The sequence below is a fragment of the Quercus robur genome, chromosome 2 (genome assembly GCF_932294415.1).
Source record: "Quercus robur chromosome 2, dhQueRobu3.1, whole genome shotgun sequence".
In the NCBI taxonomy this organism is placed as follows: domain Eukaryota; kingdom Viridiplantae; phylum Streptophyta; class Magnoliopsida; order Fagales; family Fagaceae; genus Quercus; species Quercus robur.
The window spans coordinates 60,314,071-60,340,966 of NC_065535.1; the positions used below are offsets into that span (position 1 = coordinate 60,314,071).

General features: G+C 36.6%; 4 protein-coding genes across 4 annotated transcripts; 2 read left to right on the forward strand and 2 right to left on the reverse strand.

Moving 5' to 3' along the window:
- Positions 1-664: 664 nt before the first annotated feature.
- LOC126701480 (uncharacterized) lies at positions 665-1,246 on the reverse strand. Its single transcript, XM_050399599.1, has one exon. It carries the CDS (start codon positions 1,244-1,246, stop codon positions 665-667), a length of 582 nt encoding a protein of 193 aa, XP_050255556.1.
- Positions 1,247-4,880: 3,634 nt separating this feature from the next.
- LOC126714312 (uncharacterized) lies at positions 4,881-5,932 on the forward strand. Its single transcript, XM_050414406.1, has 3 exons — positions 4,881-5,113; positions 5,237-5,312; positions 5,446-5,932. The coding sequence occupies exons 1-3, from the start codon at positions 4,998-5,000 to the stop codon at positions 5,692-5,694; spliced, it is 441 nt and encodes a 146-aa protein (XP_050270363.1). The 5' UTR covers positions 4,881-4,997; the 3' UTR covers positions 5,695-5,932.
- A 791-nt stretch (positions 5,933-6,723) lies between these two features.
- LOC126714311 (CASP-like protein 2A1) lies at positions 6,724-12,654 on the reverse strand. Its single transcript, XM_050414405.1, has 3 exons — positions 12,395-12,654; positions 7,284-7,401; positions 6,724-7,197 (listed from the first exon to the last, which is right to left on the reverse strand). Exons 1-3 carry the CDS (start codon positions 12,619-12,621, stop codon positions 6,934-6,936), a joined length of 609 nt encoding a protein of 202 aa, XP_050270362.1. The 5' UTR covers positions 12,622-12,654; the 3' UTR covers positions 6,724-6,933.
- A 1,468-nt stretch (positions 12,655-14,122) lies between these two features.
- LOC126714313 (structural maintenance of chromosomes protein 4) lies at positions 14,123-25,037 on the forward strand. The gene is made up of 28 exons (XM_050414407.1): positions 14,123-14,361; positions 14,490-14,579; positions 15,077-15,178; positions 15,456-15,632; positions 15,720-15,850; positions 16,405-16,483; positions 16,558-16,715; positions 16,804-16,879; positions 17,108-17,236; positions 17,305-17,449; positions 18,727-18,857; positions 19,130-19,282; positions 19,376-19,565; positions 19,937-20,070; positions 20,708-20,866; positions 21,554-21,862; positions 21,947-22,123; positions 22,360-22,443; positions 22,534-22,743; positions 22,829-22,918; positions 23,024-23,145; positions 23,222-23,377; positions 23,468-23,575; positions 23,676-23,736; positions 24,096-24,230; positions 24,366-24,453; positions 24,567-24,639; positions 24,737-25,037. Exons 1-28 carry the CDS (start codon positions 14,209-14,211, stop codon positions 24,855-24,857), a joined length of 3,741 nt encoding a protein of 1,246 aa, XP_050270364.1. The 5' UTR covers positions 14,123-14,208; the 3' UTR covers positions 24,858-25,037.
- Positions 25,038-26,896: the final 1,859 nt, after the last annotated feature.

A 26,896-nucleotide genomic window follows, 5' to 3' on the forward strand; every position in this document is an offset into this window, starting at 1 on the left:
AGGTCGAACCGGCATTCTTCAGGCCAAAAGGCATCACCTTGTAATGATAGTTGCCAATTGGGGTGACAAAGGCAGTTTTTTCCTGGTCTTCCGTGGCCAAGGATATCTTATGGTAGCCCTGGAAAGCGTCCAAAAAACTCATTCGGGGATGCCCGACAGTTGCGTCGACCAGTCGGTCTATTCGCGGCATTGGGAAAGGATCCTTCGGGCAAGCCTTATTTAAGTCCGTGAAGTCCACACAGACTCGCCATTTCCCGCTCTTCTTCTTCACCACGACTGTGTTCGCCAACCATTCGGGGTAGAACACTTCCTTGATAGCCCCAGCTCTTTTCAATTTCGTCACTTCTTCCCTCACAGCGTCTGCATGCTCCCTTGACGGGCGCCGAGGGGGCTGCTCCTTTGGGGTAATAGCTGGGTTAACGTTAAGGTGATGGCGTATTAGGTCTGAGTCAACCCCAGGGGCTTCATAAGGATCCCAAGCGAATACATCCTCATTTCGATGCAGAAAATCAATTAGCGCCGACTTCTCCTGTGCTGGTAGCTCCGAGCCAATCTGGAAAAACCTTTCGGGGTCTGATCCGACGAGCACTCTCTCTAGCTCTTCACAACTCACCTCCAGGTCCGGTCCTTCATTACCTGCAACTTGGACCGGGGTTTTTGATTGCTATAAGGTATTCCCGGTTGAAGTGGAAGGCGCATCGCTTAATCGTCGAGCAATGGCCGATACCATGCAATGCCTGGCCATTCCTTGATCCCCCACTATCTCTTTGATCCGGCCCTCTGAGGGATACTTCACCTTCTGGTGCAGGGTAGACGACACAGCCCCTAGCGTGTGAAGCCATGGCCGTGCCACAATAGCCGTGTAGGGTGAGTATGCGTCCACCACAATGAAGTCTACTTCCACTATTTCTATGTCTGTTTGCACAGGCAATCTGATCATGCCCTTAGGGATGACGATTTTTCCCTCAAAGCTAAGCAGAGGAGTGTTGTATGGCGACAGGTCCTCTTGCTTTAAATTCAGCCCTTTATATAGGTCCGGGTACATCACCTCCACGGCGCTGCCCTGATCAACTAACACCCTCCTCACGTCATAACCTCCTATTCTGAGTGTCACGACTAGGGCGTCGTCATGGGGCTGAATAGTTCCCTCCTTGTCCTCTTCCGTGAATCCAATTAATGGCACTCTCCCTCTAGCCCTCTTGGATTCCTTTTCGCCTGGCTCTGTCGGGAACCTACCTACTGACATTACTCTGAATGGGCCGGAACCGGTTCTCCCAGGTGCGGCAAGAATGACATTTATCGTGCCGATGGGTGGCCTCAAGGTGCTTTGCCTGGTATCGACATTTGACTGCTCAGGGCGTTGCAACAGATGCCCTATCTTTCCTTCTCGGACGAGTCGATCCACATAGTTCTTCAGATTCCTACATTCGTCCGTGACGTGGCCGGGCTCTTGGTGATACGCACAATATAGGTTCTGATTGCGTTTTGAGGGGTCACCTGCCATCCTATTTGGCCATTGAAAATAGGGCTCGTGCTTTATTTTTTCCATGATCACGTGTAACGGCTCTCGGAACACAGCGTGGACTACCTGAGCCCCTGTAGATCCCGACTGTTCTGCATAATCTCTTCTCGGCTTATTACTGTTACTGAAGCGGTCCGACCTGAAGTCCCTTCTCTCCTGGGGGACAAACTTCGCCTTTCCCTTCCCGGTTTGCTGGTCCTCCTCGACCCTCTTATACTTGTCTATCCTGTCCATAAGTTGCCGCACGCTGGTGGCTAGCTTCCCTGTGAGAGACTTTCTCAAGCCATGCTCTGTCGGCAAACCCCTTTTAAAGGCACTGATGGCGACGTCATCATGACTCCCTTCTACCTCGTTGTGCACCTCCCAATATCTGTCCGAGTAGGCTTTTAGCGTTTCTCCTTCTCGCATGGACAGAGATAAAAGGGAATCGAGGGGCCGAGGGACTCTAGTGCTGGTGATGAAGCGGGAGCCAAAGGCCTGCGTCAACTGTTTGAAGGAGTCTATGGAGTTTGGTGGGAGGGCATCAAACCATCTCATGGCCAAGGGCCCCAGGCTGGAGGGGAACACTTTACACATTAACGCCTCGTCCCTGGAGTGAACGGCCATCCTTTGGTTGAACTGGCTCACGTGCTCCACTGGGTCAGTTCGACCATTGTACAGGCTAAACGTTGGCTGATTAAATCGCCGAGGGAGCACCGCCCGCTCTATCCTACGGGTAAATGGCGACTGGGAGATTCGATCCAGGGCCTTACTCATGGCGTCATTGACTAAGCCTTGGTAAGGTGGGCTTTTGCGGCCGCGTTTGTGAGGCCTCTCTTCCTCATAGGAGAACGTCTCGCTCGAGGGGGTCCTCCTCCTTCGTCTGTATTCATCATCCTCACCACTGCTAGTATCCGAAATGGGCAAAGGACGTTTTTGTTGGGCTCGCCGCAGCCTTTTCTTCAAATCCTCAATCTCTTGCTGCAGAGCCTTCTGCTCGTTGTGCTAGTGGGATGCATGGTCTTTCCCTTTCGAGCGACTTTTACTCGTGTGAGCGGTGTTCCCACTGCCCTTTCGTTGATCATTTTGGTCTTTTGCTCGTTCAAGGTTTACAAAGTTGTCCTGTCGTTGAGATTCAGTACGTCCGGTTTGGCGCGGACCTGATCCTTCCATCCCTTGCTGTTTCACTTGTCGAGACACAAGTTCTTCCCACAGACGGCGCCAATTGTAAGGTGACGAATTTGGGGCTCAGGCCCAACAGGTGGGAAATTCTGGCCCAAAAGTCCCTCAACAATGAATTTGTAGAGAGCAGGTTATAGAACTAGGTCTTTGACAGGAGAAACGAAGTTACGACCAAGCCATGCAACCAGTTGGACGTAGGGATATTCCTTCGAGCTTTTGGAGTAACGGTCCCTGAGGCTGTTCCTGCTACTTCTCTCTCTTTTCTCCTTCTTTTTCCTTTCTTCTTTCTGCTTGCGATCCCTTTTCCATGGGGATCTCCTTCCCTTATATAGCACCCTTCCTGAGATCATGTCCCTACACTTGTCAGTCATCCGATCCTCCACTCGAGTGCCTGTCCGTAGGTCATCCTCCCTCCTTTCTGTGAGTTGCACTGGCCAAGGTCATTCTGCGTTCCTGTCCCTTCCACATTAATGCGGCTGGAAAAGTAGTTCCTTGGCATTTAATGCGGCAGTTGTGATTGTCCCCTCCTCCTTCCTGAGTGTCACGCATTGTTTCTTCGTATTGGGCGACCTTTCGCTAAGTATGGGGTGCAAATTGGATGCTTACTGGGTGAGTCCGAGGAGGTGTTCCTCCTCGGACGCCCCTTAGCAGGCCTGGCCCATCATAATTGAGACGGGATATCCTACGCCCATGCCTTTTCTTCTTTATCGCGGCTGGGCTTGGTACGTGAGTTACGGCCCAACATCAACTGACAGACTTTACCCACCACAAAAATGATTAAAAAAAATATTTGCATTAAGGAACACATATGAATTAGTCAGTAATAAAACAATGGGAGGGTACAAGCCTCTGGTAGGAGATCCTCTTATGGGGCAATTGTCAGATTGTATTTTTTTACCATTAATGATTAAATAAGATTTGTGAAAACATTCTTATAGACTTTTTTTTTAATATATATATATATATATATATATATATATATTCTTCCTTGATTTAATTTTTCAGTTATAGACAACAAAAAGTATAGCTCTAAAAAACACAAATATTTATCAATCTAAGGTAGAGATGCAAGAAAAAAAATCCAACAAATAATGAAAAAAAAATTGAGAGAGAGAGAGAGAGAGAGAGAGAGAGAGAGAGAGAGAAATAACCTTTTTTATGTGGGAAAAATATGCATAAAATAGGAGAGTGGAAAATTATAGTAAGAGGATGAGAATAAGAAGAGCCAAAATAAAAGAAGATAAAAGGGAAAAATTATATGTATAGTTAAAACTACCCAAGATTTTTTTGAGAATCAAAACTACCCAAGATGAATATGCGTAGACAATACATTTATTTTGATTTTTTTATTGATTTATTATTTAGTTATAACATCCAAAATAAAGTAGATGTATATGTAAAGTTAAAACTGTCTAAAATGAATTTATAAAGCTAATATATTTATATATTTAATGTTGTCAAAAATATTAAAGGTAAAAAATAAATATGAAAAAAATGATGATGTGACCAATGACATGGCGGACAAGGTGGCTTAACAGGAGAGTAATAATAATAAATGTTACGCTTCAACTTTTAGATTTATATTTATATATATAGATAATACTCCATTCGTTCTAAATTGTTGGTCTTATATTTCATTTTGAAATGTCTCAAAATGAAATTCTTTTTCTAAAATTAATAAATAAAATTTTAATCTTACCCGGTTACTTTATTTAAAAAGTCAACAATATTTTTTTTTCTATAGTTTAATAATGAGAGTATCTCATCAAAAAAATAAAAATAAAAATAATAATGAGAGTAGTTTTGAATATTTGTACATTAACAATTTGGAGTATACAGCTATAAATTGGCAGGTCCTAATCCTCTGTCCCACAAAATATGATCCACTGTATGTACAACTAATTAAAAAATGGCACGTGGCAGCTTTTTTTCCTTTCTCATGATGAAAGTTAATGCATCATGGCTCAATTGAACAAGTGGGAAAAGGGAAAGTTCGAAGATGATGAAGCGTCAATTGTATAATACTTGCCTTGGAGAAGAAGTAGGGGAACAAACTAGAAAATAGAAACCCCTGCCCCAAGAATTAAAAAGCCCATGGTAAAGCCCATTTCTATTCAAGAAGAATCGAGAAAGTCAAAAGTCAATAATATAAGCATAGCCGCGTAGGTGATAACCTCTTTCCTTCATTTCTTTATATACTAGTGGACACTCTAATCTCAATACAACAAACATAGTATAATATCAAAACAATTTAGCATTTTCTGGGTCTCCCTAGAATTGTGATCTGAATTCTGAACCAGAAACCAAAAAAAAAATGGCCGGAATGGAATTGGTGTTGCCCAAGGAATATGGCTATGTGGCTCTTGTTCTCGTTTTCTATTGCTTTCTGAACTTTTGGATGGCTGCCCAAGTTGGCAGTGCCCGCAAAAGGTATTTGCTGCAAGAACTTCATTTCTCTATGCCCCCCTCAATTATTGCGTTTTCATTGTTATTCTTTTTACTGGGAGTCGTAATCTCTTATTGAAATTGTGAAAAAAAAAAAAAAAAAAAAAGGTTAAAAGTCCCATACCCAACTCTCTATGCTTCGGAATCTGAAAACAAAGAAGCCAAGCTCTTCAACTGTGTTCAGGTTTTTCCCGATTTCTTTACTTCAACTATTTGTGTCTTTTTTCTTTTTTTCTTTTTTATAAATGTTTTTAATATAGAAGTAAAACAAAATTGTGTGTTGCTGATTTATAATGATGAAAATTAATTGGGTGCAGAGAGGACATCAGAACTCGCTAGAGATGATGCCCGTGTTTTTCATGTTAATGATATTAGGAGGGTTAAGGCATCCTTGCACGTGCGCCGTGCTTGGTTTACTTTACACTGTGACTCGCTTTTTCTACTTCAAAGGCTACTCTACTGGCGATCCCCAGAACCGTCTCACCATAGGGAAATATGGGTTCTTGGCTTTGCTGGGCCTTATGGTCTCCACTATTTCATTTGGGGTTTCCCTTCTTCTTTCATGATCTTACTTTTACAAGTTTACAACAAGGGCACAGAGACAGAGATGGAGGCTCTCTCTTTGTAATGTCAACACTCTTTGACTATTGTGTCTTCGCTTAGTCTAGTTTTGTATGTTGAAATAATTAAGGGGTTGTTTGTAGCCTTTTATTGCGTGTAGCAGTGATTGTTTACTGTATGACTTTTTTATTATTTATTTTTGAGGCTATGTTTACTGTATGACTAATGCTCTTTTGAGCTAAACGCTTTTCTTTTGCAACATTTTACTTTTCTACTATCGAATTTTACATGTTTATTTTCATAGAAATTTTACTAGTTAGCTTAAAGAAATTAATGTGGCATAGAGAAAAAAGGGTTGGATGGGTCAGTTTCCTTTAAGAAAATTAAGTACTTCCATCCTTGAAGACAGTTTTATTCTTCTAGATTTTATCAGGTGGAGGGAAAAGAAAATATTGGCTTATATAAGTGAAGCATATTAGGTTCTTTAATTAAATTCAAATAAATGTGTATTAACCAATACAGCACAAATAATAGCATCTTAATATTTTAAGACATTAAAAGTTAAAAATGGCAGCTAAACGTTTTCATTGTAAGGTTCAGTGGGGCGATCATTCAATTCAAAATACTATAATTCGGCTAAAACTTTCACAAGTGATCTTAAGGTTCAGTGGTAGTTGTCTATTTCATATTATCATATATGGTTATTGGTTGGCCAACTTTAATCGTTCGTTATATTACATTCACTTGCATCACCATGTGACAAAAATACTCGTGTGAATGCTGCCTCATGCTTTCAGGGAACTGATGATGGTAGAATGAAAAGGTGACTTCTGATTAACCTGCACTAAAAATCACTCACTGCACCTGATGAATTTGCATCGGTTGGGTTATGCAGGTCCCAAAGCAAGGAAGTAACCGTATATCATTGCTTGTTCTCTGAATGAGAAGTGAATTCTTTTGACATGATAATTATCATAATTATAACATTCTCTTTGGTGAATTCTTTAGACATGACGATTATCATAACTATAACATTCTGGAACCTGAAAATGAAAACTTTTATTTTCAAGTTGTCTGAGATTCTCAGGTCAGTCCCAAATATTAAGTAGCAAAAACAAGTTACATAATGCATAAACAAATAGCAGGATTACATAAAGCACCTCAAATGTCCACCAAACATACATGTATATGCTATGCGCAGGGTGTCACGTTAGGTACATCTAACTGTAAGAACACAATTTTGGTCAGCCTTGGAAGGCAGCAATGTTGCTGGAATTAGCCACAGGTGCATCATATCTGCTGAAAAGTTTATAGGAGGAAATGAGTGAAATCACTGCATAGCAAGCCACTACAACGAATGTCAGGGCTACAGATGCTGTGGCCTTGTGACAGAATGCACCAAAAGACCCACAAGCTGCACTCCAGGTAATGTCTGTATCTCCTTTGTATGCCAAGTACACCAGCTCCAATGACACAGCTCCGGCAGCCAGAATTACATAAGTGAACACCTAGATGCATCACTGACCGAAATTTGGTTCTTGCTTTTATGATGATTTCTAAGTACAAATAGACAAGGTTTTGAAAATGAACTGACCTGGTCAAGGAAGAAGAAGGTCCAAGCACGGCACATTGTGCATGGGCGAGGCATGGCTACAATGACGGCTGAAAGAAGGGAATAGCCGGCACAAATTCCATTCACATGCACCAAATACCTGCAGAAGAGTTTGTTTACAGTTATACTAAAATTTGTAAATCTTCATACAGTTAGAAAATGCATTAAAAAAAAAAAAAGGATCTTATTTTCTTCTTATTATTATGAATAAGAAATTTCATCCAAACAATTGAATGTACAAGAAACTTCAAGCCTTTGACAACACAAATAGAAGAAACTTAAAGTTGCAAACCAGGTCAGTTGATTTTCAAGCAACTTAAATTTGATATGTAGAAGGCTTGTGATTACATGGAACTTCTATATTGGTTTTTCTTCAAAAAGTTAGGCTTTGGAGAAAAGTTTGTTGCCTCATTGAGCTGCAGTGCATATCAAGTACTACTTCTTTGTTTCTCAATTGATAGTGTTTGAGGTAAAATAACCCCTTCATGGGGATTGAGATAGGGGATATCCGATTTCACCTTACCTGTAAGTCATTGGGGCTGATGTGTTATCATAAATCCTTCTGAAGGAAGATCATAGGAAGAATGTCAATGGGATAAGATGGCTAAAAGAACTCCTACTCATCTAGGTTTGCAAGCGATCTAAAATTTTTGGTAATACTAGATAAAATAAAGTGGAGATTTTAGCAAACTGAATGAGGAAATACTTCCAATGGTAAGGCCAAGCCATAATTTTGGATAAGTCAGTCATGTTTGTCTCAAAAAATGGATGTGGGGCTGTGGCAAATAGTATAGCTAACTTCCTCGGGTGCTAAAGTATCAGTCTTGATTCTAAACATCTGGGTTACCCTCTCTTGCTTACTCAAGGGAAAACTATGGATTTTGATTTTTTGAAGGAGAAGCTGGAATCTAAGCTCAATAGTTGGAAGTCCAAGTGCCTTTTCAGGGATGGGAGAGCCACATTGATTAAGGCTTCTGCTTACACTAAGGCCACATTTAGAATCGTTGACGAAGTCTTGTAATGACCTAGATGCCGTTGTCAAAAGCTTTTGTGAAAACCCTATGGCACTAATCATAGATTCATAACCTTGAAAGCTTGGGACAATATTTGACAATGGAAGTAATGTGGGGGGTCAGGCCTTTGTAGATACAGAGACAGCAACATTGCCCTGTTAACCAAAGTGGGTTGGTTATTGACAAGTTGCTCTGAAAAGTTTTGTACTCGGGTGCTGAGAACTAAATAAGACAAGAAGGAAAACTGGTTGAGAGGTCAACGTGTTGGCAATGCATCTTGGATTTGGAAGTGGGTGGCTAGAATGAGAATTATCATTAACAAGGGCGGATGTTTCCTATTTTTAAACGTTTAGGGTGATCCTTGGATCCCATGGTTCCATGATTTCAAGCCACACGCTAGAACAGATGAGATGAGAGATTAGGTTCTCACTATAAATAATTTCACACACATCTGCTAGGAAATGGGACTGGTAAAAAAATAACTACCCATTTGACAAGGAGACAAGAGAGGCAATTGGTAAACAATTCCTCGTCTCCCTCGGACAAGACAGTGATTTGGGTTGGTATGATCTTGGCATTTTTCTATCAGTCAACATATTGGCCTAATAATAAAAACTTGTTCAATAACTCTCAAGCCTATTTTGGATAGAGGATAAAGACATTGCTGTGAAGGATAGAGGCTAGAGTTTTACCCTTTAAAGCTAGATTAGTGGAAAGATTGGGAGAACAGGAACACACATGCTTTGTGAGAAAAAAGGTAGAAACCGAGGGTTGCTTGTTCTTAAAATGTCATATGGTGAGAATAGTGTGGTTTAAATTAGTGTTGGGCTGAAGAGTGGACAAAGTTAGCACAAATTCAAGTCTTGGCTTGATCAAGGCTTTTGTGTTACCTGATAGTGATACATTGCAAGTAAGTCTTTCCAAGGATAGAATTTTGATGATTTCTATAGTGACCATTAATGCCATTTGGAAATTCAGAAATAAAGTGATGCTAACAAGTGAGCCAATCAATCCGGGTTGTTTGACTCAGCAATTCCAACTAGACTATCAGTGGTTCAAAGGTAAGATCTCTAAAATCTGGGACAGTAAACAAACTCTTAGAATGCTACAGTGGGAAAGGCCACCTTATTCTTGGTGGAAAGCAAATGGCAATGCTTTTTTGGTTACATGTAAAACTTACATCACGATAGAGTGGTGATAAATCATGCAGATGGATGCTTGAAAGCATGGGTCAAAAGCATCTCATCAGCTAGTTCTAGTGATTGAAGCTAAGGTAGTTAAGTGACTGTGGAGCAAGCCATTGCTGACAGGTTATGCAATTTCATTGTAGAAGGAGATGACCTAACAGTTTTTGAAGCTGTGAATCATCTAGCCTCCAGGAATAGTCCCTTCTGGGAAATCACTCTGGTAGTAGAAGACACATGGAGCCAAGTTAAATTGGCAAATCAGTTTCAATTCATCTTTAATTGGGAGAATAGAGAGAGGAACAAATCTGCTAATGAGTTAGCCGAACAAGCTACCAAATCTTTTTTTGAGGATGTGCTATTCTATTATGATATCCTAGAGCCTGTTAAGAACTCCATTTATTCTAATTTATGATCAAGTAGATAAACTCTTCGTTATTTTGATTTTGCTAGTTTTGGATGTGTTGTAATTTCGGTGGCGTTGTAGTCTGCTATATTTCCATTCTTGAATTCTTTCTTTCAGACAGTCCTTGTGTTGGACTAAATATGAGTTGTTGAACTTCTTTCCATTCATCTCAATACTTATCCCTCCCACCCCCCCCCCCCCCCACCCCCCCGCGAAACACACACACACACACAAAATCATCACAACTACTAAAACCAATACCTATCTAAGAAATACCAAAAACCAAAAATGAAATCCTCCAAATGCTACAAAGCAACCATGTTTTCAATAGACTTTTTAATTCACTTGCTTATTAGAGAATTCATATTGGACTAGACAAGATTTTAAACAAATTTAACCCAAAAGCCACCTTTTTTCCCTAAAATTTTTTCTAACTAAGTGCTAGTTTGGATAGCACTTTTATTTGCTGCGTCTGCGTTTCCTCCTTCCTTTCTTTTTTTTTTTTTTTTTTGCATTTTCAGCCGCAATGGTTGACCCATTCTCCGGTGAACAGTGTATTTATGCACTGTTCACGGTCCCACAAACTCCACTTTTTATCCACTTTTTCACTAAAAATGGGTCCCACAATACTATTCACACATTTAAAAATTATTTTGCTACAGTGTTTTCAGTTTTCAGTTTTCAGTTTCAGCAAAATAAGTTCTATCCAAACACACCCTAAATCATTTTTTGCTTCCACCTAGAATCTCATTTTCTAACTACTCTAAATAGTATTTATTTATTCTATTTTATTTACAAACAAATCGAACAGCTAGGATCGGCCACCCATCCATTCACAAGATTGGCCATCATGATCCATGGCTTATCAACCACTCAACAGCCAAGATCAGCCATCTAGCTCATTACCAACTCAGCCACCGTACGCCCAATCTCGGCCGTTAAATAATGACATGACAACAACAGGCATCCTCACGTTGCTATAGGATGAGAAAGAGAACATGTATGTACAAAATTGAAAAAGAACAATACTAATTTTGATCTATAAGCTAGACTATTAGTAGCCCTGCCAAAATGGGTCAGAATTTTCTGACCCGACCCAAAAAATACCTACCCAAACTTGATTTTTTTCACCCGAAACAAAAATGGATTGACACGTGCCCTAACCCATGTTTTTTACGAGTCAACCTAACCTGACCCGACCCGAACCTTTTTTTAAAACTTTTATTTTTTTGGTAAAAAAAAAAAAATTAAGACAATATTGGTTTAATTGTTTGTTGTGAGCTTTAAGAAAACGATTGAGACATTTACATAATTATATGCAAATTAATTAAAAGATGAATGATTGAGCATTCTGTGATGAATAAAGATTTTTAAATAGCAAACAGCAAAGTACATGCCAAGATAATCTGGTTACAGTACAGTTAAAAATATAGATTTAAAATTGTAGATATGTATGAAAAACATTTACAAGTGTGAAAATAGTGAAGCCAAAGTATCAAATTAACATAAATTATGAATGCTTAGACCTATTTATAACAATTTATATCCAAAATAAATAGTTTTTCAAAATAAATTATAATATTTCCTAGAGTATGTATTGATGATATTCATAAAAGATACTATGTATAAATAAGTAAATAATCAAACTTTAATATATATCTCAGATTGAAATAGAGTGCCAATTACAATTGACAATAGATTATAAAATTAATTTTTAAGATTGTAAATTTCTTATATATTTTTATTCTTTATCAAATGAATTATTCAATAAGTCATTTGTAATTTTTTTTATTTTTATTTTGGGATGTTGATATTGTGTAGAAATAAAACTTGTGTATTTTTTTTACTTATCTTTGTGTTATTTTGTTTTAGATAGCAATGTGAGGATTTGTATAATTTTAAAATTATTGAATAAGTATTAATAAGTGTAATTCATTCTTAATATAAGTGGTGAGTTCAAAGTAATCATTTTACATTAAGTAATTTGTTGCATGACTTTCTAAATGGAAAATACATGTTGTTTTGTTTAAAAAAAAAATTCATGTGAAAAATATGGGTCAACCCAACCCGTACCCCACCCGCCCATTTTGCCATGTCTAACTATTAGCTAGATTTTGGACTATGAACCATAGTTAGCAGAACTAAAGAGTAGTGATGGCCCCAACCCACCAAGCAACTCCCTAATTTGGTTGGGTATTGATTAAAGAGTTTGGAATTTAATACCTGGCTGGTTCTGGTTGCACTTACCAGTCGACTATTGATGATTATGAAAAATGATACTAATGGTGGCTGCAACTAGAAAATGAGTTAGTGGGTGATGGGATAGGAAATATGCCTTCAATATCTACACATCTATCATGACCATATTTGAATATATCATTGGAGCTGAAACTTCATGCTTTCCCTTACATACTTGTATATGAAAATGAAAATATGTACATGTAGGAGTACACACACACATATATATGTATGTATGCTGGAATAGAAAACCTGAAAGCTCCAAGGTCGGAGTAGGAAAGGGAACCATAGTCGTTGGTCTGAGAGTTCTTGAGCATGACCACGAGTGCAGCGACGCATAGGGTCATGGGGACTAGACGAAGCAAGGTCTCTGCAGTGCGCATGGTGTTGACAGTACTACTACAACTCCCATCTTCCTCATCTCTTGAACCACCCATGATGTTCATGGGACTGGGAGAACTAGCTCTCTTCTCCATCATAGTTTTTTTTTTTTTTTTCTTCTATTCTCTTTTTGGTTATTCGTGTACTCTGGCTATATGCTAGCATTATTAAGTCTCATTTAATGGGTTCTCATGGATTAGTTAGGAAGCTGGTGGAGGTAGCATTCAATGTCATCAAGACAAGCGAACGCATTTCCATGTAGATAACAGAATCTATCTCTGTCTCCCTTAACGCTACGGCAATAAGTCATTACCATTTGTCATCAACAGTCTTCACATCAGACTGGAGTCACTGGACCCTGACAAAGTACACTAGATCTGCTAAATCGGTGGATAAGAGGGGTATTTAAGAAAAGAGCACGACTTAAGTACAATATTTAGGTAATTATTTTTAAATTTATTTTAAAGATTTTGTTATGTAAATTTTTTTTAATGAGTTAGAAATGTATTTTTTAATTAAATAGTCACATAACTTTTTGAGAAACAAATAGTTATATAACTAAATCTTAAGAGAAGGACTTAAAAAACAACACTTAATATACTGTACCTAAGTTTGTACTTAACAAAAATATGTATAAATTGAATATCTAGAGAAAATTCTTTGAAAATTTGTATAAATTGACATATGTCCATTTTTTTTAATAAAAAAATTAAGTAATTTTATATATATATATACAAAATTCTATACATTTTTTGAAATATTTAAAATTGTGTACATTTTTAAAAGTTTATATTTATTACATAGATCTTACATTTTAAGTAATTTGTTAAGAAAACTGTCCACGTATCAAAAAAATTATAAATGTTGAATATATAAAATTAATGTGTGTGCTCTTTAAAAAATTATGTAGATTAAGGGAGTGTTTGGTACACCATTTTAAACAACAATTTTCAATTTTTAAACAACATTACACCTATTTTCACATACTTTTTCACTTACAAATATTTTCACACATGTTTTTAAATGCATGTACCAAACACCCCCTAAATATAAAGAATTGTGTACATTATTCGGGAAAAATAGTTTATTTTGAATCTTCAAAATTGTGTTTATTCTTTCAAAAATGCATACATTAAACATACAAAATTATTTACATTTTTTGAAAAAAATTGTGTACACATAATCATATACATTCTTTTAAAAATTGTGTACAATTTTTTTTATAACTATGAATGTCCAGAATTGTAAATTTTTTATGGCAATATCAGGTAATAACCAATAACAATTTACTACCTAGAAATTTTTTTTGGTAAAAATGTTGTGACTAACATTTATCTTTGCTTCAATATATTACCATATATTAGATTAGAGCATTCTCAATATATATATATATATATATATATATATAATAGATTAGACAGGCCGAATTGTTAATAAAAAGCAATTCATTGCCTGGGCTTGTCAAACATGATCCGAATAGTCCACTAGGAACCCAAAACTCGGCCCACCAGTTTCTTCTTTGAAAATAAATACTTTTCAGTTTCCCGCCAAAACCTCCTTCTCTATACTTCTCTCTCTCTCTCTCTCTCTCTCATTATTTTCAAACCTTTCACAAAATTCCATTTCTCGTGGAACCACCCAAAAAAAGAAAAGAAAAAGGAGAACTTAGTGAGTTGACTCGGAGAATGGGGATGGAATCGGAGGACGAGGTTATGGGGGACGGGTCGGGCTCGGCGGAGCGGAGATCCGGAGCAGGTCCGAGACTGTTCATCAAAGAGATGGTGATGCGAAACTTCAAGTCCTACGCCGGCGAACAGCGCGTCGGGCCTTTCCACAAGGTTAGGGTTCTTTCCTCCCGTTTGGATGCCGAGAAAAATTGAGTGGAAAGTTTTTGAAAAAAAAAATTTCAAAATTTCATTGAATTTTGAAATATTTTTGGCTTGTTTTGTTTGTTTGGGACAATTAGAGCTTTTCAGCAGTGGTTGGACCAAATGGGAGTGGGAAAAGCAATGTGATTGATGCAATGCTGTTTGTATTCGGAAAGCGAGCAAAGCAGGTGACACTTTTTTTCTTCTTCTTTGGATCTGAATTTTTTTGGGAGCTTTTGGGGGGGGGGGGGGGGGGGGGGGGGCGGTTTGCTTTGTGGCCAATTTGTATTTGTATTAGTTTAAATGTGCAGATGGGTTTTTTTTTTTTTTAAATTTTTTTTAAGTGTAGATGAGAGTTAATAAAGTTCATGTGTTTTTGCTGCTTTTGTTAAGGAAAATTATGTTGTATTTTGGCTAAAAATTGTGACTTGAATTTGAATACTTATAGAGCTATGATAGACACTGCATTGGGTTTTATTTGTTTTGTGTTTGGGGTTTCATGCTTTGTGCCTAATTTGTCATGGTTTAATGCGTAGATACGAGTTACTAAACATTATGTAACATTTTGGCTATAAATTGTTACATGGATACTTATAGAGATATGACAGACACTACGTTGGGTTTATTTGTTTTGTGTTTGGGGGGTCATGCTTTGTGCCTGATTTGTTTTGACTTAAATGTGCAGATGCGTCTTAATAAAGTTTCGGAGCTCATCCACAATTCCACTAATCACCAAAATTTGGATAGTGCAGGTGTCTCTGTACACTTCCAGGAGATTATTGATTTGGTACGTAAAAGCTTTCATCTTTCATATATGGGTCATGTTTCCAATAAGTACTTTTCTTTATCTTTTGGTTGATTGTTTGAAAAAGGATGCTAAGAGGAAAGGATACTAAAATTTTACTAACCCAATTGATTTTCTCTGTTTTAAAGGAGATATATTTTTTTATGTGGTAATTAGAATAATATTTAAAATTGTTTATCTTTATCTACATGGTCAGCAAATGAGAAAATTTTAGTGATTTCAGTTTCATCATTTCTCATGCTATTTTTAATGATTACAGAATGATGGAACATATGAAGCTGTTCCAGGGAGTGACTTTGTGATTACTCGAGTTGCCTTTCGGGATAACTCTTCTAAATATTATATTAATGACCGGTCAAGTAATTTTACTGAAGTTACCCGGAAATTGAAAGGGAAAGGAGTTGACCTGGACAACAACCGTTTTTTGATTCTTCAGGTTTGATACTTACTATGCAGTGATTGTAGTTTGGAATAAGATGTTTGTTTCTACGTGTTGTAATATTTGCTTCTTGGCTGTTGCCAGGGTGAAGTTGAGCAAATTTCACTTATGAAGCCAAAAGCTCAGGGACCCCATGATGAAGGTTTTCTTGAATATCTTGAGGACATAATTGGAACCAACAAATACGTCGAAAAAATTGATGAAGCAAATAAGCAGTGAGTACAGTCTGCGTGTTAACTTAGTTGAAAGTTTATTTTCTATTTTTTCTATTCCTGCTTGCTACATCAACTTTCTATTTTTAATGATGCACTATATCTATTACTTGTGTTAGTGCTAATGCTAATTGGAGGCATAATTCTTGTTAGTTAGCTGAAAATTTGAAAGTTGAGGATAGAAGGTATAACTTGTAAATGGGTTAGTTGTGGGAAGCCAGACTTTAGAATGTATTAATTGAAATAGCATTTTATGTGATAGCTTGATATGCAGTGTTCATCATTAAGATAAGAACATGTATCCTTTCAGATGATGCTGCCATTATCAATCTGGGGTTTGTTTGCTTCTTTTTATTAGATGAATTTCCTTTCCTGTTACTTGCCAAAAAAACTTTATTTTCTATCATCTTTGATGCTCTCTGCCACTGTCAAATATGCTGTCACATTCTGTGCTCTACTTTATTGAAATAAATATTTTTCAAATTCAGTCATTACCCAAAATAGCATTTTGTCAATTTTTTGACAACTGATAATGTTCTTTTCCTTGTATCTCATAGGCTAGAATCTCTTAATGAGAGCAGGTCTGGGGTGGTACAAATGGTTAAGTTAGCCGAGAAAGAGAGAGATAGCTTGGAGGTATGTAAATATTATTGCACATTGCTATATCATCTAATTTTTAATTATCCTGTTCACATATTTTGCTGCAACAGGATGTGAAGAATGAAGCAGAAGCATACATGCTGAAAGAGTTGTCTCTCTTGAAATGGCAAGAGAAAGCCACAAAATTGGCTCATGAAGATACTAATACAAAATTGGTTGAACTACAAGCAAATGTTGCCAGTTTAGAAGAAAACCTGAAGACTGAAAGGTATATGCTTATGGCATGTTTTGAAATATGTATGTTTAGTTGAAACAAAAAATATATATCTGATGAAGAGTTTGACATCTTGTTTCAGGGAGAATATACGAGAAAGTCATAAAACGTTGGAGGAGATTGAAACTGTGCATAACAAGTACATGAAGAGACAAGAGGTTAGCAGAATATGGCTCTTATATTGCATAAACAAATGCTTACAAGAACATATTAATATTGTTGGTATATGATTGTGGCATTGTGAGGACACTATATTATTATATTGATTTTCAAACCATGTGCCACCCATTCTTTAAAATGATATGTTTGCATTGAATGTTATCTTACTGAATTCACTTTGATCTTATTTGAATGATCAACTATTTACCTTTCTTTTGAATAATTAGGAACTTGATAATCAACTCAGAAGCTGTAAGGAAGAGTTTAAGAATTTTGAAAGGCAGGATGTCAAATATCGGGAAGATTTGAAGCACATGAAGCAAAAGATCAAGAAACTTGAGGATAAACTTGAAAAGGTATGGGAAAGACATTGTTCACTTGAACTGAACACAGTTATTATTTAACTTTTGGCTTCCCATTTCAGGATTCAACAAAGATTAATGACTTAGAAAAGGAGTGTGAAAACTCAAAAAATCTGATCCCGGAACTTGAGGAAAGTATACCAAAACTGCAAAAGCTCTTGCTGGATGAGGAGAAAGTCTTGGAGGAAATTAAAGAGAATTCTAAAGGTGTTTTTATCTTTTCAATTATGAAGAATATGAATATGTTATGTTGCAAATCACACTTTAAAGCAGCAACATTAAGTTTTTACTTTATAACTGTTTATGTATGTTTCATGCCATTGTAAAATATTATTGTTCATTTTTTGTGGGTTTTGTTGTAAGCTATATCCCTAAGTAAAATTTTTGATTCTTATTACACTGCTTTGTGTTTACTCGGGTCTATACTAAGTATTCTCAAGTTGGATTTTATTATTATTATTATATTTTATATGGTGCCATCCCCCATGGTAGATATAATATTTTGGTTATTTTATTATTAAATAGTAGTTGACTGGTGAACAATAGCTTAACATTCAAAAGGATGCCCAAATAATCATGGAGTTCTCATATTCAGAGTTTGTGCTCTGATATCCATGATTTATATGGCTCTGATACGTATTGCATTACTTTGTATTCCTGTACAATTGTTTTTGGAAAATTCTTAATTTATATTCTAATTGAATTTGGAAGTTTGATTTGGCTTACAATTTTATAGAAAGTCTTAGTATCATTTTGAGGTGGGATTGGAACGTTAGTATTAAAGGATATTGGAATTAACTTTTCTCATGCTTGACCATGTGAAAAGGTTATGCCCTTGTCATTTTCAACACATTTCGAGTTGGTGTTATTTTGTATGCTTATTTTTTATTTTTATTTTTGCCTAAAATTAATGTATCATTAATATTGAATTCTTCCTGGGTTTATACACATATATAGGCCTTTGATTCCTTTTATTTTTTATATTGGTAAGCTACACACACGCTCAATGGTTCTTGAACCCATTACCTCACCTTCCACTCCATTATTATGGGAGAAGGAAGTGCCAGTTTAGCTATTGCTCTTTAGCACCTTTGATTCTTGTTTAATGCATAATTTACTCCTCGTTCAAAAAATAAAAAACTTTAAATCAAAACCACTCCTTTTAACCCCATGGGGAGAACCAATAAGGGACCAATTAAGTTTCTTTTGTGACTTTGGTGTGGATGCCTGCTTTTGTTTATTCTTTCCAAGTATAATCGGTATTGTATGTTATCTTTTTGTTGGTTGGGAAATTGGTACTCTCTTGTTGAAGAGTTAATCCCCCTTTAAATAGTTATTGTGATACTGTCATAGCTCTAGCAGACATGGGAATGTGCAGTTAATTATCGATAATGTTACTTAACCCTGATTGGTCGATAAGCACTTTTTTTTTTTTGAGAAACAAGAAGTTACATGTTACTTACCCCTGATTGGTCAATAAGCAGTTGAAACTGAGAGATATCGTGCTGAGCTTGCAAAAGTTCGTGCTGAATTAGAACCTTGGGAAAAGCAATTGATTGAACATAAGGGAAAACTAGAAGTTACATGTACTGAAAGCAAGCTTTTGAATGAAAAGGTGAGTTTGGTACTTTGATAGTATCTTGGTAATTAATTCTAAAGGATGCATGAAAGCACTGGCTACTTGTTAGTTTTCCATTATTTTTTTTCCTCACATATAAATGGAAAAAAATTGTATTAAGCATCTTCAATTTTTTTTTCAAGGAATTCATTTCTTGTGTGTAGATTGATCTTGGTTGAAAGTAATAGGTCCTATAATATATCGAATCATTTAGTGGATGTGTGGATATTAAAATATAGTTGGCTGAAAGTGATGGTTGACTGTTTCAGCATGAAGCTGGTCATGCAGCATTTGAAGATGCTCGAAAGCAGATGGATGTTATATTGGGAAAACTAAAAACAAAAACTGCAAGCATCACAAATATTCAAACTGATATAGAAAGGAACAAGCTTGAAGCATCGGAAGCTCGTAGAGTGGAACAAGTTTGTAATTTCATGACAAATAATTTGAATTTTAAGTTCACTTGTTGCTTTGCCATGAGGGAATATGATGATAGTACTTAACCCTTATTGCAGGAATGTATCAAAGAACAGGATGCACTGATTCCTATTGAACAATCTGCAAGACAGAAGGTTGCAGAACTTAAGTCTATTCTGGATTCTGAGAAGAGTCAGGGATCAGTTCTGAAAGCAATCTTGCAGGCCAAGGAGTCCAACCGAATTGAGGGAATATATGGCAGGATGGGTGATCTTGGTGCTATTGATGGTAAGTCTTTTTCTTTGTTATTAGTTTTATATATTTGTTTTCTAGCCATCTTTTTAAGCTTCACACAATAACCTTAGTACAATTTTTGTGCGACTTGTAATCAATTGATGCCTTTTCTTATACCTGCTTTGCCAAAGCAGTTCTTGTCCTAGGTATACAGAGCAATACATGTGATTTATATGAGTTGAGATTTGTGTTTGGCTTTATTACTTTACCGCCCTATCTAATTATTGTCGTGTTTAATGCATTGACAAGCTTAACATTTTCTTTATCAAATAATATTGTGATATCAATTCCCATATTTTTTTTATATTTAGTTTTTTAAAGAAAATTTTATTTCTATTCACCGCCTTATGATTTTCTACCTGCAGCAAAATATGATGTTGCTATATCAACGGCATGCCCTGGACTTGATTATATTGTAGTGGAAACAACAGGTGCAGCACAAGCATGTGTTGAGCTACTTCGGAGGGAGAATCTTGGTGTTGCAACTTTCATGATTTTGGTACCAATTTCACATTATATGATATATGGAAACTTATACCGTCCAAACAGTTACTTTAATGTTTTGAGTACCTGAAAGACCTTGTTTACTTAGAAGTTGGAAGCTTGACTGGTTCAGTTCGATCCTAGGAAACTTGACTGAAAATTTTCAGAACTGATGACACGGTCTTTGGATCTTTTTCACTGAAAGTTGGCTGAATCTGTGTGCATGATTTTGATATCTCCAGTTTGTAGATCACTCTAGTTTAAAATTATGATACTATAGATTGTTCCCACACAATTGAATCTACTACCTGGTTTTGAGATAGTAAGAAGAGACAATGTTTCAATATTGTAGGATCTATTGGATTGTTCATTGGGTTCATGTTACAAAAGTTTGTGGTTAAAATTTTGCAGATGTGCAACCTAAACTTACAGCAGTCATTGTGGTTTTGAAATTTTATTATCTCATTTTAATAGGATTGTGGAGTCAATAAATTTAGAAAATGATGATTTAGATTTGGTGGCCACTTAAATTTTTTTATGCAGATATATATTATCGTTTTCCTTCATATACAATATACTCCTATTAATTGAAGAGGACTCATAAAACTATGACTAATTTATTTTTTATTTTATAATTTAAATTCCTCTTGCAGGAGAAGCAAGTTGAATTCTTACCCAAGTTGAAGGAGAAGATAAGCACTCCAGAGGGAGTTCCACGTCTTTTCGATTTAATTAAAGTTCAGGATGAAAGAATGAAACTTGCTTTCTTTGCAGCATTGGGAAACACTGTTGTTGCTAAGGATCTTGACCAGGTAGTTTCCAGTTTCTTTCTAAATCTTAGGATTATTCTTCTGATTTAAAATTGTAAAAATATGCCGTGTTAAGAATTGCTAGCTTCTTTCTAATAGCAAGCTGGTGTTTTGATAGTTTAACATTGTGGATAATAAGTTGATTTTGTGGCTTGTGGTTGGTTTATCTGGATTAGTTGCCATGGAGTAACTAAAGTTGTCGGCTTGGAACTTTTTAATTTCTTTTTGCCTATGTGTGCTTTCCAAAAAAACATTTTTGCACAATCTACCTTGTGACGGATCCTTTTCAACTGTGACCCAAGACAAATGAGAAGGAAATTTTAGATGTTTTACTGCTGATAGAATCTTAAGTGGAATATGCCACAATGTAAGCAAACATATTCTAAGAGTGAAGAAATTATTTTTTTAAGGCCCTGAGCGTCTTATCCCTGCCATACTTGTATCAGAAACTTAAATCTGTTTATACCAAAAGGGATTATCATTAATTCCTAATATGCATTGATCCCTTGATTAGGTTAAATCCTCAAGTTCCGTCTGTGGGTGGTTTCCATGTTATTGAATATTGAGGGTAAAATAACCAATATTGGTGCAAGTAGAACTTGGGAATTTATATGGTTTATTGGAGATTTCACATTAATGTTGACTTGGGTTTGGCAAATTGTTAAATAGCTTCTATTTTCCAATTTTCAGGCAACACGTATTGCATACAGTGGAAACAAAGAATTTCGACGTGTGGTAACACTTGATGGTGCACTTTTTGAAACATCTGGTACAATGAGTGGTGGGGGAAATAAGCCTCGTGGTGGCAAAATGGGGACATCTATTCGAGCTGACAGTGTGTCGGCAGAAGCTGTTGCAAATGCTGACAAGGAACTGTCTATAATGGTTGAAAAATTACATAGCATCCGCCAAAGAATTGCTGAGGCAGTGCGGTGTTACCAGGCATCTGAAAAAGCAATTGCTATCCTGGAGATGGAATTAGCTAAAAGTCAGAAAGAGGTAATGCTCAGTTAGGGGTTTTTTAAGGTACCTTATAGTTAAATTTGAAATGAATATAATGCATTGGAAACTATGCTTCAACAGATTGACAGTTTGAATTCACAACATAGTTATATTGAGAAACAACTTGATTCACTGGAGGCTGCATCACAGCCAAGGAAGGATGAGCTTGATAGGTTGGAGGAGCTCAAGAAAATAATTTCTACAGAAGAAAAGGAGATTGATAAACTTATACAAGGGTCTAAAGAGCTGAAAGAGAAGGTGGGTGATGAGCTCTATTATGTTTTGTTGTCCTTGCATGTTGCATCTCAATCATTACATTTACCTACAGAACAGAATTTAGGCTAGTTGCATTCATGGTAGGTGGTTTATGTTCTGGCTTCCCTACTAACCTGTTGTTTTGCTTATTTCATATATCATGTCTAACATGAACAGTGCATAAATATTATTTTGATATCTCAGTTTGTTTGATTTATGCTTAATTGTCTCTGCTTTAGGCTTTGGAGCTTCAGAATAATATAGAAAACGCTGGTGGTGAAAGATTGAAAGCACAAAAGTTAAAGGTCAATAAGATTCAATCTGTAAGTATATGAAATACTATGAAACAATCAAACATCCAAGTTTTTAGTTACAATGGAGAGTTGCACTAATTCATGCTACCCAACTGTTAGGATATCGATAAAAAGAGCACAGAGATCAACCGCCACAGAGTCCAAATAGAGACTGGCCAAAAAATGATGAAGAAGTTGACTAAAGGGATTGAGGAGTCAAAGAAGGAGAAAGAAAGACTTGTTGAGGAAAAGGAAAAATTGGGAGGCGTTTTCAAAGAAATTGAGCAGAAAGCATTTACAGTTCAAGAGAATTATAAAAAGACACAGAAGGTTTTTTATTTTTAATAAAAATCCACAAGAAATAAGAACTTCTTGTACTGCCATATGATCTAATTTCTTTCTCCCCCTTGTATAGCTGATCGATGAACATAAAGATGTATTAGACAATGCAAAATCCAATTATGACAAAGTGAAAAGGACTGTGGATGAGTTACGGGCATCAGAGGTACTGTGCTTTCTTGCATCTTTTTAGTTTCTTTTTTTTTTTTTGGGGGGGGTGGAGGGGCTCATTTTTCCTGACATCTTGTTTACAATCTCTGTGATGGCACAGGTTGACGCCGAATACAAATTACAAGACATGAAAAAGGCATACAAGGAGTTGGAACTGAAGGCAAAGGCTTACAAAAAAAGGCTTGACGACTTGCAAACTGCTCTTATAAAGCATATGGAACAGTATGTCTTTTTGTGGAACTCTTAAGAAGCAGGGGTCTTAATGAACTTGAAACATAACATTGTGTATTGGTTGCAGAATTCAGAAAGACTTAGTGGACCCTGAAAAGCTTCAGGCAACCTTGACTGATGAAACCCTTAACGAGCCCTGTGGCCTAAAAAGGGCCCTTGAAATTGTAGCACTTCTGGAAGCACAACTGAAGGAGATGAATCCAAATCTTGATTCTATCTCAGAGTATGACTTTATCTGTTCTTTAAAATTGTTTACCTACCTGAGTTTAATTCTTCAGGGCCCTCTGCTAAATTTGCATAATATGATTAATAGATATCGGACAAAAGTATCATTATATAATGAACGAGTTGAGGAACTAAACAAGGTCACTCAACAGCGTGATGACATAAAGAGGCAGTATGATGAATGGAGGAAGAAGAGGCATGCATATCTATCTTTACTTTTATGTCTGATTTGTTTTCTTTATATCCTTCTACACAATTTTTTAGTTTTCACTCAACTGGATATGTTACAATAACAGGTTGGATGAGTTCATGGCAGGATTCAATGCAATATCTTTGAAGCTGAAGGAGATGTATCAGGTTTGTGAATAAATCACTCTCCACAAGTTTTAGCTAGGTTATAAATTCTATTGTCCTTTTGGACTCTTTGGTCTTCATATGAGACTTTAATGTACATTAAACAGTTTGAATTGCAAGAAATATGACTGGTGTCATTTGTACTCTGGTGCTAGATGTTCTGCCTTTGAAGAACTACACTTTCAATTAGCAGAATTATTTTCTAGGCTCCTTCATTTGCAATCAGTTGGGGCTTTTTATATTTGACACTTCTTGTTTCATGCTAATTTCCTCTTCTTTTTTTGTTTTTTTTTTTTTTTCCTTGAATTATATGCATCTGCAAGTAATGATTGTACTTTTCCCTCCTAATGGACTTGCCATAGATGATCACACTTGGAGGTGATGCAGAACTTGAGCTAGTGGACTCTTTGGATCCGTTCTCTGAAGGTGTTGTTTTCAGTGTCCGACCACCAAAGAAGAGCTGGAAGAATATTGCAAATTTATCGGGTGGTGAAAAGGTTATCTTTGAACATTGTTGACTTTAACCCTTCTGTAGAAGTAGAACCCATTACCTGAACTATAAGCATGCCTGCCTACAGAATCCCTGAATTTTATTTACAGACATATAATGTTGTTTCTTTTACTGCTTTCAGACTTTGAGTTCATTAGCTCTTGTTTTTGCGCTTCATCACTACAAGCCAACCCCGCTTTATGTAATGGATGAGATTGATGCTGCACTGGGTACATTCCCGCATCCTCGATGATAATTTCTCACCCCCCCCCCCCCCTCTTAAATTGTTTCATTTTCTTTTTCTTTTGGTCTTCATTCACTTACCAATCCATATGGTTTGCAGACTTCAAAAATGTTTCTATTGTGGGGCATTATGTGAAGGACCGAACAAAGGATGCCCAGTTTATAATCATAAGGTACTTTCAATGCCCCCTGGGATTTATTGCTATAGTTAGTAGTTACTGACATGTTTACTTACACTGTTCTTGATGTTATCTTTTATGTCACCTGCAGCCTTAGAAACAACATGTTTGAATTGGCTGATCGACTTGTTGGGATCTACAAAACTGATAATTGCACTAAGAGCATTACAATTAACCCAGGTAGTTTTGCAGTTTGTGAAAAAGCTGCCTGATGATGCATTTGTTTTTGGTGGCTTTCCTTAGTTAATGGTTCCATGTCATAATTAATTATTTACCTGGTTGTCATAGAATCAATTATTTATTTGGTTCTGTGAGTCTGCATATATCAAATACTTATTTATTTTTGAATGTGTTGATGTGTTATATATAATAGCTTTTACTTTTGCGCACAATTAGCTTATGGTTAATTAATGATAAATATAAGGGTAAATTGATTGGTGTTAAATTGTTAATATTAATGCAATATAATGCCTAATATATATATATATATAGAGAGAGAGAGAGAGAGAGAGAGAGATGCCTTCGCAATATTGGTGTGTAACTCTATTAAAAAAGAAGGAAAAACATTACCCCTACGTGAGAGTAATGTAAGAATTCGTGGTTCATTTCATATTTAGGTGCTTTTTTCTTTTTTCCTACATTTTTCTTTTAAGAAACTATGGCTTAAATTGCAAATGAGGCATGAATCCAAAAGCTATGAAATGGACACAATGGCCCATTTTACTTTTAAGCCCAACCCATATTGCAATTTTATTGAATGAAGATTCAAATATAAATGGGCCATTAGGGAGAAGCCCAATGCCTGTGTTTTTACATATGATTTTGTTTTAGTAAATAATAAAACTTATTAGAACACGTACGAAAATAGTAATGTTAGTGTTTTAAACCGGATTTATAATATATTACATAATCAGAGTACAACTATAAAAGAGCCTAACCTTTATAGTTGTAGATTGGAGTAATAAATAGTGGACATTAAACACAACCAATGTGGGTTATAAACAATGAACACTAATTGTGTGTTTTTATATATGATGATGTGCTTATATGAATTGTCTGATGTTAGTAAACAAAATGAAATCATGGTGAGAACTGAGACGGGGACAAACCAAATGAGGCCATTATAAAATAAATAAATGTGTGCTTTCAAAGGCCTTAGTCCGTTTTGAATTTAAGCACAGTGGATTTTCTAAAGAAATAAAAGTATATGTTTTGAGATAATGTATCCTAGATTACAAATGCACGATCAGTTTTGGATATGCATAGTTTTTGTTTACCCAGTTCGACCCGTGTGTTGTAAACAGTGTGCTCCAAATCCTTAGAACCGGAGTGATGCCTGAAGGCCTAAATGAGACATTCATTTGCCTTATCCCTAAGGTGAACTGCCCTCAAAAGATTACGGAGTTTCGCCCCATTAGCCTATGTAATGTTGTTTACAAGATAGTGTCGAAAGTACTAGCTAATAGGTTGAAGAAAATTCTGCCTGGGGTGATCAGTGAGGCTCAGAGCGCGTTTGTTCCTGGGAGGCAAATTACGGATAATGTGTTAGTGGCATTTGAGACTATGCACTACATAGATCAAAGGCGGAGGGGAAAGGAGGGGTTAATGGCTATTAAACTCGATATGAGTAAAGCGTACGATAGAGTGGAGTGGGCTTTTTTGGAGGTGATGATGAGGAGATTGGGTTTTAGTGAGAGATGGGTTGAGTTGATGATGATGTGTGTAAGGACGGTTTCCTATTCAGTACTTATAAATGGGGAGCCAAAGGGAAAGATCATCCCTTCAAGGGGACTGCGTCAAGGCGACCCTATTTCGCCTTACCTCTTTCTTTTGTGTGCGGAGGGGTTGACAGCTATGCTTAGAAGAGAGGAATGCGACAGGAAGATTAGTGGAATTTCAGTATGTAGGGGGGCACCTCGGATTTCTCATCTTTTGTTTGCCGATGACTGCATCATTTTTGGAAGAGCTTGTATTGAGGAAGGCAATAGAGTACTAAAGGTGCTGGCTGATTATGAAAAAGAATCGGGACAAAAACTGAATAAAGAGAAGACGTCTCTCTTCTTTAGTAGGAATACCAGCAAGGAAATAAGGGAGGAGATAAAAGGGAGTTTTGGAGCTCAAATTATCCAAAAGCATGAAAGGTATTTGGGGCTGCCCACTCTAGTGGGGAAAGGGAAAAAGAAGGCCTTTAATCGCATTAAGGACCAAGTCGGAAGGAGAATTGCGGGCTGGAAAGGAAATTTGTTGTCAA

Excerpts from the sequence above, each read along its gene's own strand:
- LOC126701480 (XM_050399599.1), bottom strand. The coding sequence starts at position 1,246 with ATGTCAGTAGGTAGGTTCCCGACAGAGCCAGGCGAAAAGGAATCCAAG.
- LOC126714312 (XM_050414406.1), top strand. The coding sequence starts at position 4,998 with ATGGCCGGAATGGAATTGGTGTTGCCCAAGGAATATGGCTATGTGGCT. Across the intron at positions 5,114-5,236 it reads GTTGGCAGTGCCCGCAAAAG|GTTAAAAGTCCCATACCCAA; the intron begins GTATTTGCTGCA and ends AAAAAAAAAAAG. Across the intron at positions 5,313-5,445 it reads AGCTCTTCAACTGTGTTCAG|AGAGGACATCAGAACTCGCT; the intron begins GTTTTTCCCGAT and ends AATTGGGTGCAG.
- LOC126714311 (XM_050414405.1), bottom strand. The coding sequence starts at position 12,621 with ATGATGGAGAAGAGAGCTAGTTCTCCCAGTCCCATGAACATCATGGGT. Across the intron at positions 7,402-12,394 it reads TCCGACCTTGGAGCTTTCAG|GTATTTGGTGCATGTGAATG; the intron begins GTTTTCTATTCC and ends ACTCTTCTGCAG. Across the intron at positions 7,198-7,283 it reads CCTTCTTCTTCCTTGACCAG|GTGTTCACTTATGTAATTCT; the intron begins GTCAGTTCATTT and ends TGATGCATCTAG.
- LOC126714313 (XM_050414407.1), top strand. The coding sequence starts at position 14,209 with ATGGGGATGGAATCGGAGGACGAGGTTATGGGGGACGGGTCGGGCTCG. Across the intron at positions 15,851-16,404 it reads ATTGATGAAGCAAATAAGCA|GCTAGAATCTCTTAATGAGA; the intron begins GTGAGTACAGTC and ends TGTATCTCATAG. Across the intron at positions 22,444-22,533 it reads AGGTCAATAAGATTCAATCT|GATATCGATAAAAAGAGCAC; the intron begins GTAAGTATATGA and ends CCCAACTGTTAG.